Source organism: Cotesia glomerata, linkage group LG4, assembly GCF_020080835.1.
Source record: "Cotesia glomerata isolate CgM1 linkage group LG4, MPM_Cglom_v2.3, whole genome shotgun sequence".
In the NCBI taxonomy this organism is placed as follows: domain Eukaryota; kingdom Metazoa; phylum Arthropoda; class Insecta; order Hymenoptera; family Braconidae; genus Cotesia; species Cotesia glomerata.
In genome coordinates this window covers 294,392-319,093 of record NC_058161.1, presented here as the reverse complement: position 1 = coordinate 319,093, position 24,702 = coordinate 294,392, and the positions used below count along the sequence as shown (strand labels likewise).

At 35.4% G+C, this 24,702-nt stretch overlaps 1 protein-coding gene across 1 annotated transcript; it reads left to right on the top strand.

Annotated features, from left to right (window-relative positions):
• Positions 1 to 205: 205 nt before the first annotated feature.
• Positions 206 to 1,524, top strand: LOC123263092 (histidine-rich glycoprotein-like). The gene is made up of 3 exons (XM_044725630.1): positions 206 to 274; positions 653 to 1,058; positions 1,183 to 1,524. Exons 1-3 carry the CDS (start codon positions 263 to 265, stop codon positions 1,437 to 1,439), a joined length of 675 nt encoding a protein of 224 aa, XP_044581565.1. The 5' UTR covers positions 206 to 262; the 3' UTR covers positions 1,440 to 1,524.
• The last annotated feature ends 23,178 nt before the right edge of the window (positions 1,525 to 24,702 follow it).

Here is a 24,702-nt window from a genome sequence, read left to right as displayed (position 1 = left end):
CACTGATATATAATAGTAACACTCATACGCACACCAAGGTAACTTACTCATGAGTTCACCTCCACATGCGCCACGCTTCGCTAGACCCGTTTAATAAAAGGATAAAAAACTGTTATGTAGAATGGACGGAGGATTCACGTGTGTGAATGTGGGAACGCGGTTGAAATAAACATTACGAGCTGAGGAACTATAAAAACGTTCATCTACCGGCTGAAAGTTGCAGTCATACTTTTAGACACCACGATTACTGTTAAGGCTAAGAATGACTCTCAAGGTGCTGTGATTCTTTTATTTTTTTATTTTAATTATAATTTACTCGCCATTTTTGTTTAATTGCTCGAGATAATAGTGAAAATAAATGTGAAAAAAATTTTTTATACGTCATAACATCTTCACAAAGTCATACATGCCCTTATTTAATTTTTTGATTAAAATTAGTGTGAAAAAATTCCGATAGGTGGCGCATGGTCGCTAAATTTTCTCCCTATTAGAGACTTAATTTTTAGGGATTAAGTAATAGACTAAAAAAATTTTTTTGAGCTTTTCGAGGACTTTATTAATAATTGGGGTTTAATTTAATTAATTTTGACTTTATAAGCTTCTAAAAAAAATTCCTTTTTATAAAAAAGACAAATTTTTGATAAATTTACAGGTATTGTTATGTCTGTGCCTTCTGAATATCTATCAATCAAAGGCAGGAGTTGTCTCATTTTCTTCTTTAGAAGATCATCACCATCATCACTACGAGCATGAGCACGATCATGAGCACCTACCATTCGCGACGTCTTACATGCACTTCCATGGACCGGTAGAGGGTCCAGGGTTCGAAGTGAAAGTGCCGTATGTTATCCCCCATCACTACGAGCATCACCACGAGGACCACGAGCACCATCATCATCATGAGGACAGTAATGATCTCTCGGAGCACCACAAGCACGAGGAGGAAGAATTTCTTGGTCACGTTACGGACTACGTCGCTCATCCAAAGTACGAATTCGCGTACGGAGTCGAGGACCATCACACCGGAGACTTTCACGGGCAAAAAGAAGTTAGAGACGGTGAGCAGAGAAAGCTGTGCTATTAATTTAAATTTTTAACATCTCCAGCCGGACTACGGGTTATTTATATGCGTTTTTAATTGATAGTTGTAATTATTTATTAAATTGCCTGGTCTATTTTCAGGAACGAGTGTTAGCGGAGAGTACAGCGTGAAAGAGCCAGGCGGCACCGTTCGCGTTGTTAAGTACAAGGCTGACAAGGACGGATTTCACGCGCACGTCGAAAGGAAGGGAAAGAATAATCACTCCGGTGCGAAGTATTCCACTCACGCCCATACTTATGAACCGGCTGCTCATCACGATGATAATCAAAAACAGCATCACTTTCAGTTAGAGACTGACGACAGTCATTACCAGTACTCTCACGACGCCTACGCATAATAATTATTTTTTTATTTTTATATTTTAATACCATGTACCTGCTCTATGTATATTTCTTCTGTTAATTATATTTTGTTACACTTCATGCTTGCTACTTCATTATTTTTAATTAGTTAATTATCTACTATCCAAATAGTATCCAATTATTCAGAAGAATTTTCATTAATTCATGTTAAGAGAGTCAGTAAAAGAAGTTGGAGGGGGATTTTGAAGTCTTGTTGCTACGAAATGGTTACTAAGGGGGCGTCGCTAAGGTAACTAGGCAACAGTTGCTAAGGAATAGTAGCTAGGGGGGTTTCTAAGGTTGCTAGGCAACATTTACTGGAAAATTCAGTTAAATTTAACTTTAAAAATATCTTATTTTTTCAACTTTTGAAAGTGTAAAAAGAAAAAGAGTTTTAGGTCGTATCTTGTGATCTATATTATTAAGAAAATAAGAAAAATTTTGTATCATTGCAAAGGTCTTAACTTAAATTTATGTCTTTTCAAGGTTTCATATCATTTTCTCCGATAGTCAATTTATTATAATAAGGATTTAGGCTGCATTAAAAAAAAAACTCTATCTCTAGATACATAATTAAGAATTGACCTTGTATCTTGTGAACTATTGACATTTTTAAAGATATAAGCTCATCCTGATGTTACACTCATCGAGATCTTTCATTTGAGTACCCTCATCAATTTTCCATATATTTATATATATTATATATATCTATAAATGAAAAATATATCAAAAATGCATGTGGGTACTCAAATGAAGGCTCTCAATGAGTGTAATATCGGAATGAGCTTATATCTTTAAAAACGTCAATATTTAAGAAAGTACAGTGCAATTTAACAAAAATAATTAAGAAATTACCTTGTATTTCATGAACTATTGACATTTTTAGAAAATATAAGCTCATCTTAATGTTACACTCATCAAGACCTTTCATTTGAATACCCACATCAATTTTTTATATATTTTATATATTTATATACATGTATATATGAAAAATATATCAAAATGCATGTGAGTACTCAAATGAACGCTCTTGATAAGAGTGTAACATCGGGATAAGCTTATATGTTGAAGAATTTTAATAGTTAAGAAAATACAGTGCATTTTAACAAAAGTTATTATTTAATAAAGCAAAATTTTCTTTATTTATAGTTTACGTTATGGCAGTCACATAGTAACTGCAAGGTTGCTAGTAACGATTAATTCCAAGAACAGAAATATGGAATATTGATATAGCTTACATAAACTGACAATTTTACTCCTTGGTTTACTGTCACGCTCACACCTTATCAGGAGTGATTTAACGTGGGAGTGACAAGAGGAGTATTTAGTAGTAGCATGACCCAGAACTAATGACGAGAATAACGTCACATGTGTTGCTTAGATAGATCTTCATAGGATAGATACAAAGGTATAAAGCACCTATAACCTAGAATAGAGGAAAGCACCAGTGCTCGGGCAGTATTAGTGCGGTGGAACGAAACCGCAAAGTGATGGAATAATGGACACTTACGATTAACGATAACCACAACTCGAGCTGTAGCTCGAAACAGTAAGGGGGCGTGAAAACATTGGTTATCGCTCACTATTCTATAGAACAAACAGGGGTGAGTCTACTAATGCTACTCAAATCCTCATCGCTGCTCCTGGTACCACGCTACCAAAATCCTACTGTTCAATGTACACCGCAATCGATCCTCCAGCACTGGCTGTATTTGTGCTATGATAAATATCTAATTACTGGTATTCAACTGAGGATTATCTGTTCCTCTGTTGGTATTTGTCTTCCACGGGTAACTTGACTCAAAGATGCTCACGGAATTCCCTCTGACAGTGACCAAGTGAATAAGCCTGACAACAGATCGTCTTGATTACTAATATTGCGCTCGACACTTCCAAGGCTTCCACGTCAAATCTTCACTCGTCCTCTATTATCCTCTACAAACTACTCAGCTTTCACGGGAGTATCGATATTCAATCACTATTTTTGTTAGTCTAATTTAATAATCCATTTAATCAGTCTTGCTCTTTATTGTCGCGCTACAATATTTGTAAATAAAATATCTTTATAATGTGAGCATTGTATAAAAAATAATTCAAATTGAATATCATGATAAATTTTAAAGTTATCTTCAATCATTTATCGGCAAATAAAAATTTTTTTTCACAGCCAATTTACAATAAAAAATTTTTACGAGTGTATTTTAAGGCCATTTTCTAAATTTATTATTTATTTATTTTTATAAATCGGAATTTTAACAGAAGACAAATAAAACTAAAAGTTAAATTCCCACGAGATGTCGGGATCTGGGTGCAGGTGTGGTTAAACGTAATAATTGTCGACACCAGCATTATAGCTCGGTTTCTAGCTGGAAACTCGGGTGTAAATGGCGTGCCAAGAGTCACCAGGACATTCAAAACAATAATGATAATTGGTCTAATTACAATAAGCAAGACTAATTTCGGTTTTCTTGGATTAATTTAAAAAAAAAAAAACTAGAACCGGAGCCAGACTGGCAGACTACTCGGTGCACGCATCGCGTACCCGCGAAATTTATGCCTCTGAGGGAGGGTTTGGGGTCTTTGGTCTCCAGCACAACAGCAGCGAGACAGGAAGAAATATCTCAGACAGGTCACCGAGAATCCGGGCAGCTCGCCGCAGGCGTTACCCCGGAACTAATTCGTCGACGCTCCGAAGAATAATTCGTGGTTTATCCGTGTGCGGTTAAACGAATTCGCTCATCGTGCCACTCGTTACTCCTTTACTTAAAACTTTTATTTTTCCTCTTTATTCCCACAAAATTTCCACTTTACACTCTTTCCATTTCCTTATTATTCCGAAATCGTATCTCCTCTAGCTAGCCCACTAATTACCTCTCTGATAAATGCCGCTAATTACTCACTCAGATAACTAATTAACCGTTGTCGTAATTATGTAATTATAGTTATAATAAAAGCTCAAAAAATAAAAGAAGGATAATAAAGTATGAATAGAAGAGTAGGAGCTCTGCGGTAGCTGATGAAAACCCATCAGATCTCCGGCGTGCTCTGTGATTCAACGAGTCACAGACAATTCGATTGGCAATCTACTCTCAAAAGGTATTCCGGGCGAAATCAAAAGAGCCATGACGAGGTATTAACCTACATATGTATCATCTATACCTGGACCTACACATGTAAAGACTTACAAACGAGTTGAAGTAGAGAAGGGATAGGAGTGGAGAAGACATAAACCAGCTGGAGGGTGGAATAGAGATCAAGAAAAAGACCGAGAATAAGTAGAAGAAGAAGAGGACACTCTGGCTCAGTTATACTGAGTAAATTCCAACGGAGCATCACGGCATGACGGCATGTCCGCAATGTCTAATCAGTGCCAACTCAATTTCCCATGAACAACCCATTGTCGCGTAATTCTATCTACCCCCAGACCCTCTTGCCGTGAAACTCAACTACCTGAATCCGAGTTAGCTTTATTCATCCCTGTGTCGCTCTACTTGTGTGCTTGTCTGTGTTTGCCCAGTATGTTGTGGTTACACGTGCGATCTGAACGTAAGGCTGTTCATTTAATAGACGCTGCTGGCCTCAACATGAATTCCTAGAAATCTTGAGTATTCTGAAATTGTAGCTTATACAAATTATCCGAGTTATGTATGCAATAATTACATTTATCCTCTGCTCTGTGTAATTATACTATTGTTGGTTGTTAAAATGCTTTAAATTTTTTCAATATTTATTTTAATTTGAATAATTTTGTCATTTTATCACAAACTTGTACACGGAGAAAAATTAATTATACTACTTACTATACAAAAATAGTAACTCCTACTATCTACAATGGTAATAAAATTAATTAGTAACAAAATAATAGGTGGTATCATTGACAATTATAATACTTACTATTAATAATGGTAACGATTACTATTGAAAATAATAATTGTAATTATTATAAATTATAACTGTTACAATCAAAGATGGTAACTGTAACCATCTCAGATTGTAAAAATTCTGAAAGAAAAAATAATATAAATTTACTTAATTAAATCCTTTATTTACATCCATATTTTAGCTTATGTACATTTTTTTCGTTGAAATTTCAATTTTTTTTTTTAATTTGAATTTTATTGAAAATTTTGATTTTTTTGGAAATTTCAAATTCTTTTTGAAAAATTTTGCGTTGAAACTTGTTTTAGATAAATAAAAATTTATAAATATAATTTCAATCCGAATTTGATCCCGATTTTTTGTGCACTACACTGCACTACAGCTGCTTTTAGTTTATTCAGAAATGCACCCACGGTAACGCAGATTTTTAATTTTTTTAATATTTTTTACTAGCTTAAATAATAGTTATTATTATTACTGATGGTAACTGCAACCATCAGGTTATATTAGAAATTACGATTTTGATAATAGTAGTAACTAATTAAAATAATAACAATTATTATTACTGATTACCATCATAATAGTAGTAGTTACCATCAGGATGGTAAATACTACAATTTAGATAATTTATTTAACTATTTAAATCATATTTACTACTATCAAATTCAGTTAATAAATTTTAACATAATTAGATAATAAACTATACTACACTGATAGAAGGATTTATTTGTATTAAATAATATTTGTTAATAGTTAACAAATCATTTATTAAAGACCACTTTTTACTATTAAACAAATATTTCTTAGTATTTAAAATGATTTGTTTGTATTTAATAAATCTGATATTCATTTATTAAATATTAATAAATCTTTATAAATACTAAGAAATATTTGTTAAGGACTAACAAATGGCTTCTAATAAATGATTTGTTAAATATTAACAAATTTTTTTAACTATAAACAAATCCTTCTACCAGTGTATAAAATTTTCTCCGTGTAGAAAAATATAATGTATAATTTATGGTTTATTATTACTTCCAATAGAATTTAGTGGTGAAATAATAATAAACACGCACTTGAAGCGTGACATGACAAACTACTTGACAAATTGACATGAAAAAACTAATGTTAATTTCATTGAGCCGATGATATATACACAAAACTATTCAGAATTACAATAGTAATAATGAGACTGGTATTCAAATGTATGTTTGATAAACGGATAAAAGATTTGATAATACAATAGCGTAGGAGCGTAAATGTGAGACAGTCACGAAAGGTAAATCAACGTGACTGAAATAATTAGATGTTTGACACGAAGAACTGTCAATCGACCGAGGGATGAATCAATACTCGAACAAAAGCTAAAAGAATTTAATTTTGTTTAAAAGTTGTTGAGGTGAAACATGAAATCTTACACGAAAGCGTAAGTTATTTGGGTTAAGTCTAAGCGGGAGATAATGAAGGAGAATATGCTTAAAATAACAGCTCTTGGGGGATATCAGATCCGATGAATATGTAACATCTTGTATCGACACAAGGTGAGGGTGTGAGGGTTGATAACTTGCGGTTAAGGGATCAAAGGGAGCGAGGAATGAGAGGAGGAGGAGGATTTTACTCGTACACTCGACTAGAGAATAGAAGTAGGCACTTGGGACAGCGAGAACCCTACTGACATACAACAATGTACCACTCTGTTGTTTCCAGCACGTACTGCTAAACAGAACTTTAAAGTTCGGACCCTTGACGGTGTAATAAATATTTACCGTTCATGTCACGACTCATTAGCTGGGAAACAAAGCAGCGCCGCTTAAAACGCTCATAAAATCCCACGATGGCTCTCGTCGCGGTTTAATTATTTTATATTAAATTAAATGCTAAATTTTAATTATTTATTATTATTTTTGGGTTGGTATATAAAGTATATTGTGGGTTTTTAATCATTAATTTAATGGTAATGATACAGAAGAGGTCACTTATTTCTTAGCGAGTTGACGTTCGCTAACTGGTCTGAGGTTTATTCAGAGTCTAGTACACATTAAAATCGATATATAGTGTTAAGTATAGCATAACACGTCGGGTGTATCGTTAACCAGACTAAATATAAATACGAGGAGCAAAGAACCCGATGACGGAGTAATAACACTGCGGTGAAAACTAATTTCACGGTTTTGTGGGTATATTATGCATGTAGATAAGGCGACCGAGTGGAAGGATGTAAGCAGAAGCTTCATCACCAACGACCGACGACCTGCAAGACTGTCGCCTCTATTTTGTTTATTATAAACATCCATCTATAGGTACACTTATCATTTTCTTTTAAATTAATAAAAAAACAGAAGTTTTAATTAAAATACTTTCGAGAATTGATAAGAAATTCAAGTTTAACATCAAAGAAAAAGAAGAAGAAGACAACTCGGAAAATAGGGTCTCAAAATGAGTGTAACGCGATAACCCGGCAGAAATCCCGAGACCGTTATACCGATAACGAAAGCCTGTTTCCGTAAACCAACGTATTCGGATCCCGCAATCTCCTCTCCGTTGGACTACTTCTATTCTGTAATTCTCGAGATGAGCCGGAGTGTATGTGCGGTAATCTATTTCATTTCATAGCCGGATTACCAGGGATTTGCTGACGTACGTCACGCGCTCACCTTACAACCTCGAAAGAGCCGCAACTAAACCAAGATCCCTGTTACGGTACCTATGACTACAACTACAACCACACATTTTGCATTCTTTCACAGCAAATTAACCTCTCATTGGATATTTCCACGGGTCTCGGGGCTCGGAGTATGAAAAGCTTCCATCCACGCTCATAAAGTGACGGGTCAATCGAATTGGGTCAACAGTCGGTGCTATTTTTGCTCTTTTTCTCCAATTAAACTAAAATAACTGTTAGAAATAACTACTCATGTATTGTTTAATTATTGTTTATTGATACAAAAGAAAAATAAGTATATTAATTAATATTAAATTAGCTACACGCTGAATTTAACTAAACAAACAATATTAAACGAGGCTAAATTGACAGAAATATAATGTTAAATTATTTGCAATAAAATGACTCTAAATTTGGACAATTGACACTTGATGGTGAAAGGGTTCAGCTCGACTAACTATAACAAAAAAAATTATTAGTTACATCTAGTACTCTCAGTACTCAGTATAGTCCCACTACTTTATTAAGGGTCAAGGGGTGGTGGAAATATTACCAGGTATACTAAATATAGGACTTTACAGTGAACTGTATACTATACAAACATGTATACGCATATTCAGGTATACTGAATACCGTGACGTTGTCCTGTACAACTTTTCTCTAAAATAAATCTAAATATTAATTCTAACAATAACTCTCGACACACAATGTCTCAGAGGAAAAACGCTGTGAAAGGTGATTGGCTCTACGGAATCATGCAATCAATTATTATAATATTGATGATCATTTACGACAATGAGTCTTTATGAACTAACTTAAGTGATGATAGATGATATGATCTGATATAGCCAATTGTCGTAGATCGGAATATGGAAAAAAAATGTATTTTACTGGAGAATATAGATAGCGAGTCAAATGAGATAAATAGAGACGTTGATTTGAGTTATTAAAAAAATATAGAGCGTAAATAATGAAAAGGGTAAATCAAGGGGCGAAAAAAGGTGTCACTATTTTATCTGGCGTCGTAATTTTTATCATTGACAGAATAATATTCCGCTAACAGAATTTTGGTATTCTGCCAAATTATTGGCGTTGTTTCCAATGCTTTTACGTTCCACAGAAGACTACAGTTTTTTCTCTTGTGTTTCATCGACTCTTTGTATTGATACCACCCATAGAAGCTTGAAGCTCGGTTTGATCGCAACGCCCTTGCCCGCGGTCCCTCGCTACCTGTGGCGGCCCCGCGGAAATAAAATTTTCAGATAACTCCGGTGATCGGGTGGAAAAACAAGTGGATCAAATGGAAGAAAAAAAAATGTTTATACAGATCCGTCGGTGAATGTCGAGATATCCTCTACACACGGATCGAATGAGTTTTAAGTTTCAGTGTATACAGTTGAGCTTTCATTGAAATGAAAATCCCAATCAATCAGAAATATGAAAGCTGCTACATCGTTATCTCCGATCCCTGTACATGTACATGTGTGTCTACACTGATTGGGAGTAAACGTCAATGTGCTGAACGGAGATAGACATCAAACGTCACAGCAAGATGTGCTACATTTCGGAAAGCATCGCGCCGACACTGATAATAGAACTTTATACACTACACCAGACTCACGTTTCAGATACTCTATTATGTGTGTGTGTGTGTACGTTTGATATAGACCCGTGTATTTATAAAATATACCTATCGACCCGGAGATATTGATTTTATCAAAGCATTATTTATGGCCCGTAGAAAATCCTGATGTGTATCCAGAAATGGAATTTTATCAATAACCTGTGAATTCTTTTTAATTCACTTTTTTGGAATTAAACTTGCTTGTGCTGAAAGAGGACGAACAGACATGTGTTTTAAACTTTTAATAAATTTAATTAATATCAAAGGATCTTAGATAGACATGAGATAATTTCTGATATGATCTCAATTGGCTTCTAGATAAAAATCGGAATCTTAACTCTCTTCTAGCGAGACAATTCAGCGATCTTACGCCATCTGTTGGATTTTTTTAGAAATTAATTATTATCTCAAGTTTAAATTCAGTGAAATTTATCTATAATTTGATTGAATAACTTATCAATATCACTGTGAAGATTTATTGACGGTATAAAGAGGCTATTGATAATAATTTAAAGATAATCTGTGATATACTTGGGTTTTTAAAACGATTAATAACAACCGATTACGAGAAAAAAGAATGACCAAATGACACCTATTAATATTTTCTGCCAATATTGTCTCGTGATATCAAAGGCCAGAGTCCATAAATTAAATTTATGCCTTGAAGATATTTTTAAAGGAACTTGCCTTGGTATTATCTTTGGACAGCGACTATAAATATTTAAGAAAAGCGACTGCTAGATAAAGGTGTGAAAATGTTGAGATGCAAGTTATAACTGGGAACTTCATCATCGGCTATAATTGCATTTATGTGAATATTTTAACACTTTAAATTTCACAGGTTTTTCAGTTAGACATTTCTGGCGCGTATATTTCAGCAGACCCTCTGCTCTGTCCACGCTCGACTCGACGTGAATCAATACCACTTCATCTGCTCAACTCGGGAACTTTATTTTCGGTGACACACACTCAATATCGTGCAAATATAAATTTTAACATTTCATTTTAACACCATCGCGGCTTTTTGGCAACTTTAGGCAAGTGTTTTTTTTTTTTTTTTTTTTTTTTTTTTTATTATTATTTCAATCAAAGTCTATAAAGCTCGCAACATTTCAATAATTTAGAAGAGTTTTCGGTTACATGTTTCAAAACAATTACAAAAGTGTCTAAAGCTTAAAAGCGCTGGTATGTTAGATAATCTAACTCTCACATTCGTTCTCAATTAAAGCGTGGAAGTTTATAACAGGGGAAAGTAGTTGACAAGGAGGCTCTTGAAAAATAAATTCAGGCGTCAAATGAGTTCTAACGAGATCTGAAAGCACCAAGCGTAGCAGGTAAAGACAGCAACCGCCTAAAAGGGGTAGGAAAACACGTCAAGGCTTTAAAGCACAAATAACGGCTGAGTGGAACTGTTGAGTGAAGGTGCTTGTTTGTCTTCTAATTCATTTGGATTTAAAGGGTGTTCTTGCGCAGTAAATACGCTGCGAAATAACAGATAAAATAGCTATGAATTCCAAGAGCACGTACATTACCCGGTTCGTATGTTACCGGCGTAATGCTGGCTGATGCTCGTAAACACGGCTCTTTAGATATTTTTCAGCCCCGTTAATTCGGGTGTTTACGTCTCCTGCTCAATGAGATCCAATGGACACGTTCCGCTGATATTTTTTAGAATTTACGCCCAGTTTGAGCCATTTATCATCGACCATTTGCGAAAGGATAAGGCTTATCGATTTTCAGTTGGACGCTAAAGTTAAACAAGTTGAATGAGTGGCACTTGATATTACTCAAAATATCAGCGCATATTTTAACTCATGTTTAAGCTTCCCAACTGTATGCCGGTGTAACTGTGTCGTTGTCTGGCAATTAAAATTTATTTTCAAAGATTCATTATTAGGTCTATTTATTTGCACGACTCATGATGCGAAGCATCAAAGAGTGCTTTACGATTGAAAAATTTTTATAATTAAATCAACATTATGAGTCGTGCACTTTTGGATTTTCCAAACTTTTATTGTTTTTTAAGTGATCGGAAAGTATTTGCATGCTTTTAGTACTGAAAGAAATTGTCATAGTGAAAGACTTTAGGCCAATCATAAGAATGAGTTTAAAATTCCAATTTTTACCAGAATAAAACCATAAAAAAAAAAAATAAAAGACATTTAATTTGCGTGTAGAGTGAAATATCGGAACATGGAGCAAAGTCTCGGCCTGTAATTATGTCCATATTTGCTTTTAGTCTGGTGAATAGTCCCCGGCTCGAAAGACAATCAGAGATAAAACATGGGGATTTAAATAACGAGAAAGCAAACGATGAAGACAGACAACAGACACCAGGGACTCGTTGGCACTTTGTACATGTTGTAAGGAACAAGGAATACGGATTTTGTAGTTTCAGAGGCAAGTTGGGGGCGCTCTTGAATATGCAGGGCCACGTTCCACGTTTTGGATAATTTAAAACCGTGAGGCGTATGTCTAAATACACATATGCTGATATCCGTGGCTACTACCTCCGTCCTCTTCATACGGTTTTTCATTTCAATTTGTCGCCCCAGCGTGACGGTATCCTCGACGCCATTTGCTTTAGCAATTTTTTTTCCGACTGCTCCACTCGAGAGCACACGCACCGACTTGTTTACGTTTTCCATCATCTCCAGAGTGCTCTTATTCTTCAATATCACTCCAATATCTACAGCGTGTCTTCTCAATCCTCTTTTTATTATTTTTTTAAAGTTTTTATTTTCATCCTACCGTATATATTTCTTCTCTCGTTCTAGAAAGTATCAATTTAGAAATTGTCCGGTAAACTTTTTTATTTACTTGGCCCTCTCGGCCCCAGCGTAAGCAACTCGAAAATTCAATACTTGCCCCAGTTACCCACTATCCGGTAACCAGTACTTGATACAAAACTTTTTCAAATTATTTCAACTTGTGGGATGAATTTAACCACTCGGGCAGCTATCGGGTACTGCATTACTCTATATTTTTAATTTATTTTATCCTTAAATTTTTTAACAGTAAAGTAAATTTCGTGACGAAGCAATATCCAGTGATTATCATCATTAGAGACAGATAGACTCGCCAAAGAACGACCATTTTAAAAAACCTTTGTAACAAACCTCAATTCTTTTTTCATGCTCTTGACAAATTAATGAATTCCCGTGCGAACAATTCCACCTGAAAAAGAATTAAAAAAAACGAGTTACAGCACTCGTTTAATGACGAGAAGTTACTGACGAAGAAATCGGTGATTACGGATGGAAAAAAAAAAAAAAAAAAAAAAAAAAAAAAAAAATTAAAAATAGTAGCTCGGCAGAGGGCAAAAAAATATTGGAAATAAAGCGGACTATAAATAAATAAAAGAACTAGAAATTTTTAATTAAAAAGAGTTGGCTTAAATTAAACGGCGAGCCTTCCACGAAATAATAACTAATTTAATCGATACGTCGGTAGACAAATAATTTAATCTACGAAATTGGGTCGCCTCATTATTCTATTAATTATTAATTACCCTTATAATTATAAACTTTTAAAAGTCAAAATATCTTTTGATTTTTTTATTATTATTTAATTAATAATAATAATTTTTTTTCTTTTCTTTTAGAGTATAAAAGTGAATGAACGCGTCAAGAGACAGTTAGAGTTAAACTGCGGTAAAAACTTGGTGATCAGAGATCAAATTTACCGCAGATTAGACCACTCAAATTACCCGAAAATTCAAATTATTGAAGAGTACTTCACTTGGGGATGTACCGATTGATTCTAAAATTAGAGCAACTCGAGATCCAGTTGCAATGATAATGAATCAAACAACAAATGGACAGACGATTGGTAGGAATGCGTTTGGATAATCAATAGGTTTACCGTTTAGTTGGAAGTAGCCAATATCCATCGGGTGAATCTCGTATTTCAATTGCAACCAAACATCCCCTGTCCTTGTCTGCAATACAACACAGTACGAGGACAAGGACAACGAGACCTAATGGCGTGGATCGCGATCACCGAACCTGTAGCTCCTGATGGAACATCAACCTGGGATTTAGGTTACTGCGCTCACGACTGGTGTTAACTCGTTAAGTAATTCCTCAGGACATTGAATATGCACTAAATTGTGTCTCCTGGACTCCAAAAATACCCAAAAGTTGTAATTGGTAGTTTAAATTTACGAGTTTTAATTAGCTGCCGAATTACAAACGTTGAACATTTTTAAGTCGAGGACATCAAGATGGTAAATAAACCAAGCTACGAGAAAAAGTGAGAGAGAAAGGATAAACTTGGTTCATTTAGCTTGGCTGTCCGTGTCATTACTTTTATTTTCTCTCGTTAGTTTACTTTAAATGATGGGCTTCTTCATCTTGCCTCGCTTCTTCCGCTTCATCTTGTCAGTTATTCAAGTTTGTTTAATTTAAAGATGAATAACTTTTTGCGAAAAACTGGTTGAATGTTTTAATGTTAAATGTTAAATGTTGAGTCTAAGGGCAAGTATTTAACGGTCAATTTTATTTTCTTTAAGACGGGGATGTTTTATTAGTGACAACGCTTTCTTATACAGTGACTCGGTGAATAGTGAATAAAAATGTATTAAAGTTTAACGTAAATGGGGAAACTTGAAAAAGGATTATATTTAACTGAAAAAATAAACGGGGAACTTCTTCAAGTCCATTTTCTTGTATTCTGCGTTGCACTTATAAAAGTACTTCGCGCCAAGTCAATTAAGAGAAAAGTTTAAGCACTTGTCGGGATGTAAAATGTGTAAATGCGATATTTTATTATTTTTAAAAGTATTTTCTCGCCTTCTGACCCACTGACTAGCTCTAATTAATTTATTTTCACATCAACCCCATGATTGATCAAAATTCCTAGGGTGCTTTGAAGGTGATTGAAGACTGTATCTCTGGGTTATTGGGTCATTCGCTTGGAAAAACATGTAAATGACTTATTACAAGGGTTACGATGATGAATCATGATAATGATGGATATTAATGTCGAGTAGGTAAAATGGAGAGTGGATATGGGATAGGGTTGTCAGCGCAAAACGTGCTAACGCCCTTTCCTCGTTATTTTGAATAGACGAACAGAATTGTAGAGTGTAGAGCAGAGTGGTAGGGCTAACAGACGACAAACCACGGACCCATGGCGGTCGTTTTGTCGCATACACATCACTACAAAATGTCCGCGTTGATTAATTGTCCACCTCGAGCATCCTTCACACGCGTTACTGTCATTCGCAATATCTCCCGGGAAAATTCTATGCGCTTACGAGCACGCGCGAGAAATAAAACCGGCGATCGCTACTCTCGCCCAGTCACCTCTTTCTCCAAAAAAAAGGAACTAAAAAATAACCAAAATAAAATACTAATGCACTGTGCAATGACCGACACCCTCAAAAGTGTGTAACAATTAGTCTCGTCGCTTTTTACATTGTTAGAATTTTTTTGGCTTTAATTTTTTTCATCCCCCGGTTCAATTTGGCACTGTAATTTAATACGTTTTATTTTTTATTCCAGATATGATGTATATATCCTTCCATTTGCCGATAAAAATTTAACCGGTTAGTGTTTGTCGATAAGTATAAGTTGGCTTCCACACAAGTTTTATTTTCTGGCACACGAAAATACAAAAGTAAATCATTTTCTCGCGGAAAATTCATTTTGATCATCCCCCGGCGTATAAAGCTTATCGCTAACTCTCTTACTATATCACTTTCCGCTGCATTATAAACTTACACTTATTCATATCTCCCCTCGATCTCCAACTTTAAATTATCGGTATTAATTGTAAAAGTCTATTTCTTTTTCTTTCTCCATCTCTAAATCTTTTATTATTTTTTATTTATTAGTTTGTTGAAATGTAAATAGGAAAAATATATTTATGTCGTATAGAGAACGTAGGGCGATGACGGAAAGTATGCACACGTAGACAGTATCCAATCAAAGATTACACCCCATTAGGCAGGAGATTGAAATTGTGCCGCGTACGCAGACCTAAATACTACTCTAATCCAATGTAGTATGCACTCGCTTGTAGATCCGCCGCTACTCACTGGATATACATAATCTTTTCACATCATTGCCTCCCAAGCAGAGAGATAAATCACTTTGACCTGAATTTACCCACCCCCCCCCCCCCCCCCTAACAAATGACCTCAAATTATTTTTGTATTCAATGTCAAAAATTGACTAAAAAAATATTTCCGCCGCTCAATAACCACAAAAATTAATTACTTTCCCCCTAAACACCCTCACCTTTTTCTGACGTTGTAAAAAAACCTGAAACGACATTTATTGACGCTGGAAATAGCCGTCAGATTTCGATTACTTACAAGTGATAGAAAAATTAATTTGATAGAAAAAGGGCGAAATCAATTTCGGGGGAAAACTTAACCGTTTAAGTTTCTTTATACCCAAACAAATTCCATTCACCGAATGGAGATATAAATGGGCCGAGTGTAGATACAATTTAGATCTCCAGTGGTTCTGAACTAGGACATTGGAAACGATTTGGGTTAGCGAAACTTTTCACTCGGTCTAACACCCGCTTGATCGGCGTCCACTGCCGAAACTTTCAACGATAAATCCTCAAGCGGTCTACACTGAGACCTTTGGAGAAAGTAGAGAGGGGTTGGAGGCGCCGGAACCAGCTAAGAAGCTCCTCAGAGCTGAGTAATTGGATGTACAATGGTTCCATTGAGCATCCGATACTGGCAAGTCTCCTCTTTCCTCTGTGTCGGTAAAAGTGTTGTTCTGTTTTTTCGATAATCCTCGATTCAACTACCACGCTAATTGCATCAGTTCTCCTCTTTCTCTCTCCTCTTTCTTCTTCATCCTGTCACTTCTACCGCCCGAAATTAGTACATCCAATTATTCAATTATTTTTTAATCACTTTTTAGCGCAGCGAACAAAAAACAAGAACCGTTCTGTCGATACGGCTATTGTCAGGTAATTTAAATTCAAAGTAGTCTCGCAATGGGTCAAGCACGTTAATTCTCGTGTGAATACCCAAAGAATAATGTTAAACTTTCAGTTTTTTATCGATTTCAACTCCACTTGTTCTCTTTTTGTTTAGCAAAGGTCTTTTATTTTTTTGTGCATCGATAACGAGCTTAATTTGAGATATTGAGCTACGGGTTAATTAAATTCAACTCCCTCTATATTTTATTAGCATACGAAGAGTTGCGCCCGGCGAAAGAACCAACGAGGGAAGGCACAATAATATACACGCTGATAAATTAATTGGTTAAGCTATCCGATGGGTGTATCTCCGTGTAATGTTTGTACATTAAAATACTCGGTGCGTTAACGCTCAAGTGGATTTCATAGTGTGTTTGTTGGATTTAATACGCCTATTAACCTCTCATTAAATCAAACCAAATGGATTTTATTTTGTTATTGCTAATGGGCGCGCCCTTTGAGTTTATTTTCGAATGGCCCACTTTTCAATATTTTCGTAGCTAACTAATATTAACGTTGATTGTTTTTTTTTTTAAATTTATAATTTATTTGAAGATTAAATTACAAAAATTTTTATCTTTAAACATTAAAATTCCCTTCATCAGTTAATACTCGAAGGTCATCAATAATTACTCTGTTGATTTAATGGGAAATGTGAAATCCAACATATATTGATACAGAAAAAGCAGGACCACTCTCCGTGATTAAATGTGCAAATGAAGAGCGGATTTTTTCCCCTAGGCTATAACACTGATGAAAGCTGTTCAATTATTTCACCGGGTAAACACAAAGTTTGCGAGCTTTCTGCGAAATTTAAAAGTCAATTGGTAAATTAATTAACTCAACAACGGACCAGTGAATCCTTTACGAGCTACAACTTAATAGGACACCCTTTCTTCAAGCGTGAGTACCTGCAAGTAGGGGAATAGGGAGAAAGTTTTCCTCAAACTCGAGATACGCTCAGTTTAGACTCGCGACAGTTTCGAAATAGCGATGAGTTGCTCGATTCACGATTCAGAAATCACGACTCACCAGAGTACAAATTATCAACTGACAACAACTGACTAAGTGCGCGACGGAACCGATAGAGTTATAAGCAAAGAAGAGCTAGTGCAGTTGTAGTGTATGGAAGCAGAAGCAGAAGCATCCGAGCGAAATTCAGGTAAATAGTTATAATCGTAAATAGTTTAGTTCCCGGGGATGCGGTCGAAGAAGCGGAGAGCTGAAAGGAGCTGCGAAAACCACCCAGATGAAGCCATTCCCGGTGATCCAGGTGCAGGACCACCGACTACCATTCAGACCGAATTTCCCGATGCTCATTCGTAAAGCGAATCCCCGAATATTCGGACCACGTACCTCGATGGTCATCTACTAGCCACGCTGAATCAATAAAATCTACCGGCTGCAAATTAAAAGCTGGGCTACTTTTTTTTTTTTTTTTTTCCGAGATGTGAGATTTGCTAGCAAGGTTGCTGGAGGTCGTAGGAGACCAGGTCACAGGAATAATTAACTTTTCAAGACTCAAATCTGATATAGTTTGTGACTTTTATATATTTTTTAAAAAATAAGAATATTTATCGTGAAATATTAATTAAATATTGGTTAAATAATCAATAAAAATAAAAAACTATTGGCAGATTAGCTTTCTAAAAGAATTGATTTATTTTTGATACATTTTATTAAAATTTAATACACTGATAGAAGGATTTATTTGTATTAAATAATATTTGTTAATAGTTAACAAATCATTTATTAAAGACCACTTTTTAGTATTAAACAAATATTTCTTAGTATTTAAAATGATTTGTTTATATTTAATAAATCTGATGTTCATTTATTATTAAATATTAATAAATCTTTTTAAGTACTAAGAAATATTTGTTAAAGACTAACAAATGGCTTCTAATAAATGATTTGTTAAATATTAACAAGTCTTTTTAACTATAAACAAGTCCTTCTATCAGTATAATAATACAAGTTTTTTTTTTTTTTTTTTTTTTTATTTTAGGAGTAAAAACTGGTCTTAAATTTAATTAAATCAGTAAAAATAAAGATTTTGATTTTGAAACTTAATCCTTGAAGCTTAACTCTCTTGTAGCGAGACGATTAAGCGATAATGCGCCATCTGTTGGAAGTTTTTGAAACTATCTAAATACTTAAAAAATATTTTAAAAGTTATTGAAAATTTATTTACTGCTAAAATTGTTTAATTATAAATTTAGTCGGTCAGGACAATCAAGAACTAGGCCATCGATATTTTAAGGAAAAAACAAATTAATTAAATAAGAAGTTAACCGTCGAATGGACTAATGGAAGCAATATTCTCGTAGCAGATAAATTTAGGGAAGCAATTACTCCAGGTATTGACTTTGATGGTGATGGGTTAGAAGCAGCGGTTCCAAAATAACTGTCATCGTGATCAGAGATGAGAGCCTAGTGTTACGCAGTCTCTTATCAGAGCGTCAATTAACAGGTTACGTAGATAACGCCTCCAGGCAGAACAAGCCCGGATCGTTTGGTTATAGAGAGCCGCCAGCAAACAGATCGTGAGATCGGTGAAGGTACTTTGGTATAGATCGCAGGTCCGTCGTTTTGACATCTGCCGATTCTCAGCTTAATCGAGTTCCCGTGTCAAAGCGCCGGGTGCTTTAGTGCTGGACGGTGACGACAATAGAAACAGACCCGATTGCCCGCGTACTGACCAATAACGCCATAACGGTATAACGAGGCTACGGGACGTCCAGCGAAACGCCGGTCCCCGACTCCTGCTCGCCGAATAGAGCACAAGATCGATATAGGTCAGCATGTTTCTGAAGGCTGGCTCTCCGGTTTACATACAACAACAGTCTGTAAATATCCTGCGTTTACAATGAGCTCTATTGCCGTCCAATCGCCCAATCGATTAGATCACTCGCCGCATTGATGTCTATTACCTCCGCTCTCCCCCATTCCTGCCCTTTGCCCTCTATTATCGTTAATTTATAACGCAAATACCCCCGCTTTCGTTTAATCGAAACACAAGACACCTTTGAGGTCATTAACGTCAATATTCCTTTATTACAACGATTTTATTCTTTGACTAATAAAAAAAAATGCTTCAGGCGGCCCTTTTAAATTTATCTACGTCAGTTTTCTTCCGGTTTTATTGGATGTCAAACCGGAGGGTGACTTTTTATGAATTGCATCGTAATTCACTGATGGCTTTCTAAAGAATTTTTCAATGACAGAAAAACTGATCCCCGAAATTTACTTTGAAAAATTTCATTGTTTCGCTTCAAGAATTTTTTGCTTTTTGATCAAATTTTAAAATAAAAACTCAATTTTGTTCAATATATTTTATTGTACACGTAAAAAAAAAAAAAATATAGGTCACTGAAGAGGTGTTTTAATTAAATTTTGGTAAATAATACAAGTTTTGGTTGAGTCTCCTAATTAAATCCTTAAATTTTAAAATAAGAACGGCTCCGTGACTTTATTAATCCGTATTAATTTCTCGAGACAAAAAATTCTCACTCAAATATTTCTTGACTTAAAAAATTCTTACAGAACAAGAAATTATCATTAAAAAATTTCTCAAAGTATATTAACCGAATTTTAAATTTTTCAATAAGGTATACTCATGGTATACTCATGGTTTTTGTGTGTGCTTATCTAAAAATAGGCCAAAACATAAGCTATAAATATTTAAATAAATTTTTTTATAAGAAAAAAATACCGAATAAATTTTGACAATGAGAAATAAAGCCTTTAAAAAAATATTGTACAAGAAATTATTGGTGAGAATTTTTGTCGTGAGAAATTTTTGCATGAGAAAAACGAAATAAAAACTATATTTTGTTCAATATATTTTATTGTACACATGAAAGGAAAAAATTCAAAAATATAGGTCACTAAAGAGGTATTTTAGTTAAATTTTGGTAAATAATACAAGCCTTGGTTGGGTCTCCTAACCAAATCCTTATCCTCGCACTCCCGATGCTGATGAGCATCATAATTAGCGAATGTATAATTTAGTGGTTGTAGTTACTGTTAACATGACCCCAAACCGTTTAGGTATTACCAGCTATTTCAATTTACCAGTTCTGAATAATGTTTCTTGACGTCAATGATATAAGTACGCAACCAGCCCCTATCAAACCATCATAATGTACAGTGGCCCAGCTGTTGGAATAATATACCTGTCAGGTAATTGGATATTACCGCATCTAGATCCAGAATTCCCGTATTTATTTGTACGAAGCCTTGCTTGTGCTCCATTGCTCGGCATTTCACCAATTATTCCGTCAGATAAATCCAAACTACTCGTAATCAACATTAAAACATACATTATTTATTCGCAAGCGTGTTAATGAATTATTAGGAGGATTATGCATTCAGATCAAGCGGATTGATAGATTTCGCTCACGCCAATTAGATGCACTGGTGATACGCTCGGTAGAAAATTTTTATGACATCGTGATGATGGCGATGATGAGTCGAATTCAGCGAAATAGCCCAAGGGACTCCCCTGGAAATTCATGTTTGCGAACTTGTACGGGATTTTCGTGTTTCATTTCGACATTTGCACGAATACACATCCTCCGTGCTCAACGTTCCAGCCAATATTTGCATAATGATCCGGTGAATGAATACAGATATATATTTCGCGCCCCATGTGGCTTAACAAATAAAATCAAAATACAAGATACTTTTCAGTGCGAATATATATTTAATTGGATCTACTGCCCGTAGGCTTATTCACTATTTATTCATTAATATTTTTTCTCAATAAATAAATAAAATACGACTGGATTAATTTTTTAATTGATATTTTAAACCAATAAAAAAAAAAAAAAAAAAAAAAACAAGAGCTTTAAATATAAAAATTCGCCGCAAGAGAAATTTTTTACGCTCGGAAAGAAAAAAGAAAATAATAATAACACTTTTATTTGTCAGAGGTTGAGTTAATTTAAATTTAGCGTGAAACGAGTATAAGGAGAATTGAAATTGGCTTTGTGGGAAAACGGCCTCAATAAAAGTCTGCTTGGGCTTGGGCGCAAGTGAATTTCACTTTCGTGTATGGAGTTATCTGAAAATAATATTATTATTTTTTTTTCATATTCCTTCTAACGGTCAAATTAAAAAATAAACCAACGTTAGAATTAGTATTTATTATTATTTTTATAATAAAATTCCGGGTCGCCGGAAGATAAGGACAGAAAAGGGAAACATCAGAGACAGTAATGTTCATTAAAAAAATATTTTATATTTAATTATCGCGCTCTGCATAAAAGAGAAATAACAGGAGAATTGTGAGGAGGGTTTTAATTTATCTGGAGGCCGCAGTGGCGGGTTGTTTTTTCACCAATTGTTGAGTCGAATAAATAAACTTCCTTCTTTATTCTTTGCTTTTTTCTTTATCTTTTTCTTTACCTTTATCTCGGTGAAAATGTCCGGTGGGCGCCATTCCTTAGTCGTGATTAATTAATAACGAGGTCGTGAGTGTCCACCAAAAGCAACAGCAGATACGAAATTACCGGCTCCAGTTGGACAGCCGGCTGGCCATAACTTCAATAAAACCAAGACCAAGATCCGAGGTAAGAAACACCAGAGCAGTATCCATCGCTGTTGTCAAACGGAGCAGACCAGGCTTAAGAAAGATAACGTCCCGTGGGGCCTCAGAGCTGAGATAAAATACCGGCCTATCCTCCAATAAATATCTCACCAATGACACTAACATTTTTCTCTCTTTGTCTCGGAAAATAACTTGATCCAGGTAAATTATTTACATTCGCTCCCAGAACTGTGGCAGTTTATTTTCAATTATAGCCATTCATCTTTTTGATGGAAAATAAGAACAAAAACAAGAAAAAAAAAGCGTTTTTATTTTGTCAACTTAAGTTGAGGACTCGGTGGTGCAGTGAATGTAATTTGTGGTCCCTGGGACACGATGCAAAGCATCCTACGACTCGAAAACTCCGTTAGTTTCAAGGAGTTTCTTTAAAACTGTGGTATCGCTCGGGTTTGCAGCTTAGAGCTCAAACTGGTGTGCTGTACACGCCAGAGAGGATAACGATTACTCCGGAAGGGAATGAAACTCTCCTAACTCGGTATACATGGATTCACCGAGGAAAACTCGAGCGATATCGGAGATCCACGTACATCCACTCGTCCGGATTGAGAGATGTTGCTCGAGTAAACCAATACATCCGATACATCCGTGTTGACCAACTACCAAGGATTCTCGGTAACTATTCTCCAGCAGTCTGATATGCCCACTGATTGATTGGGTACATACCCCAGATGTAAATTGTTATTTCCAGACATTTCCGGTACAATCCCTGGACACAATCTAGATATTGTTAGAATTTTAGTTAAAGATTCATTTTCAAATTCTTAATATTTTTAAAAGCGTCTGAGCGGAGAAAGGAAACGTTATTTCAGGTTGAGTTAATTTTGATCCAGAATTCATTGGATTTCTTATATCCGCAAAAGTCCATCACTCGCAGGAAGGGAGAGACCCTCTGCTTCTGTAAGATTATCAAGCAAACACTCTGGGTATATTGTAGTCTATAAATAAAGACTCACGTCAAACGAGTGATTGAACAAATGACTAATGACTAATGCCTGATGACTAACGACTAATAGGAGGGTGAAAAATAAGAAGCAGAAGGCTGCTCTGTCAGTAGCCTGACACTTAAAGTGTCTGCGGTGTAACGCGCTAGCGTCGGGAGTGTAATTTTGTGACATTGCTGTCTCAGAACCCGAAACAGGATAAAACACAATTCCAATCATCATCATTCGAGAAGAGTGTCGTCTTGGAAGCAATGTATTCCCGACCTGAGACACTTGAGCAACTTTCAATCCGACGTAAACCGCATCACCGTCATACGTGCTTACGACATTCGCGGCTCGAAGACTCACATACACTTAGACTCCCTCGTGTGAGCTGGCATATACTATCACCAAAAGTCTACACCAGCTCTCTGCGGTAACGCCAAAGTAGATTATTCTTGCGGCGTGGTAAATAAAGAAGAAAAACAGATAAGTCTACAAAATGTGACAGCTTCCAAAATAAAATGATTCTTGACAAATGGCAGAACACGCTCCAGATAAAATTTAAGCCATCAGCATCACCATCAGCACTGACTTTACTTTTTCTTGCTTATAATTTTTACAAGACTAGATTTTCTTTGGAAAAACCGACGCATGGGCGTTAGTTACAACAACTCCTTACGAAAGGGACCATCAATCACCCCGATTATCGGGCGTAAACAGAAGCCAGCCTGCCTGCCGATAGACCCACTAGGTATTAGCAGACCGACATCAGAGGTGGAAATTCTCGGGGCGAACAGAACTAGACCAGTGGGACTAGCAAAACGCCCCATTGCCGCTGTCATTGAGGCATGCCTTAATTCCGAGCCAAATATCGACCACTGCTCGACTGTTCCAACACACACCCTTAGCTCCCTGTTGTCTGGTATCTATAGTTGTAGCTTTTACCGGCATACAGTACCGGGCAATGCAACAGAAGAGACTAAACTTTCGTACAAAGAGCCAAAGACCGGACTCGAACCCAAAGAGAGAATTTCCTGTGAGCCCGTTGACCAAAGCCATCTTCTGTCTTGTTGTACTTTTTTTAGACTTTCGTGTATACTTTAAGAAGCTCTAGGCATTTTAAAGCTCACAAAGATACTTTTTCCTTAGTTGTTGTTATTTCTAAAGAGTTATTATTTTATTTTATTTTTTTTTTCTTTCTTTAAATCCGTTTAATCTCAGCAAAAGGTTTTCGGATAAAAACTCGACAAGTGGGTAAATAAGTAACGATCACCACGGAAAGTATCTGAACAAAGTGGTCATAACTCTTGGCTGCAACGCCTAAGAACATCCTGCAAGCTGGGACACAAAACAACAGCTATATTTATAAAAACTTTCAAATGTTTCACTACTTTTTGCTGACTCGATCTCCGCTGGTGTTGTCACGGCTATTTCAAATGTTAAATCATCTCTCTAAACCCAAAAAAGCATAAATTATTAAAAAAAAAAAACAATCCAAAGAATTAAATTGTCCATATCGGAAAATTTTCTCCGGAGAGAACAAATTCTGTGTGGCAAAAAAAGTGTTCTTTCAGGAAATGGTTATTATGATTTTTGACAGATAAAA

Excerpts from the sequence above, each read along its gene's own strand:
- LOC123263092 (XM_044725630.1), top strand. Across the intron at positions 1,059-1,182 it reads GCAAAAAGAAGTTAGAGACG|GAACGAGTGTTAGCGGAGAG; the intron begins GTGAGCAGAGAA and ends GTCTATTTTCAG.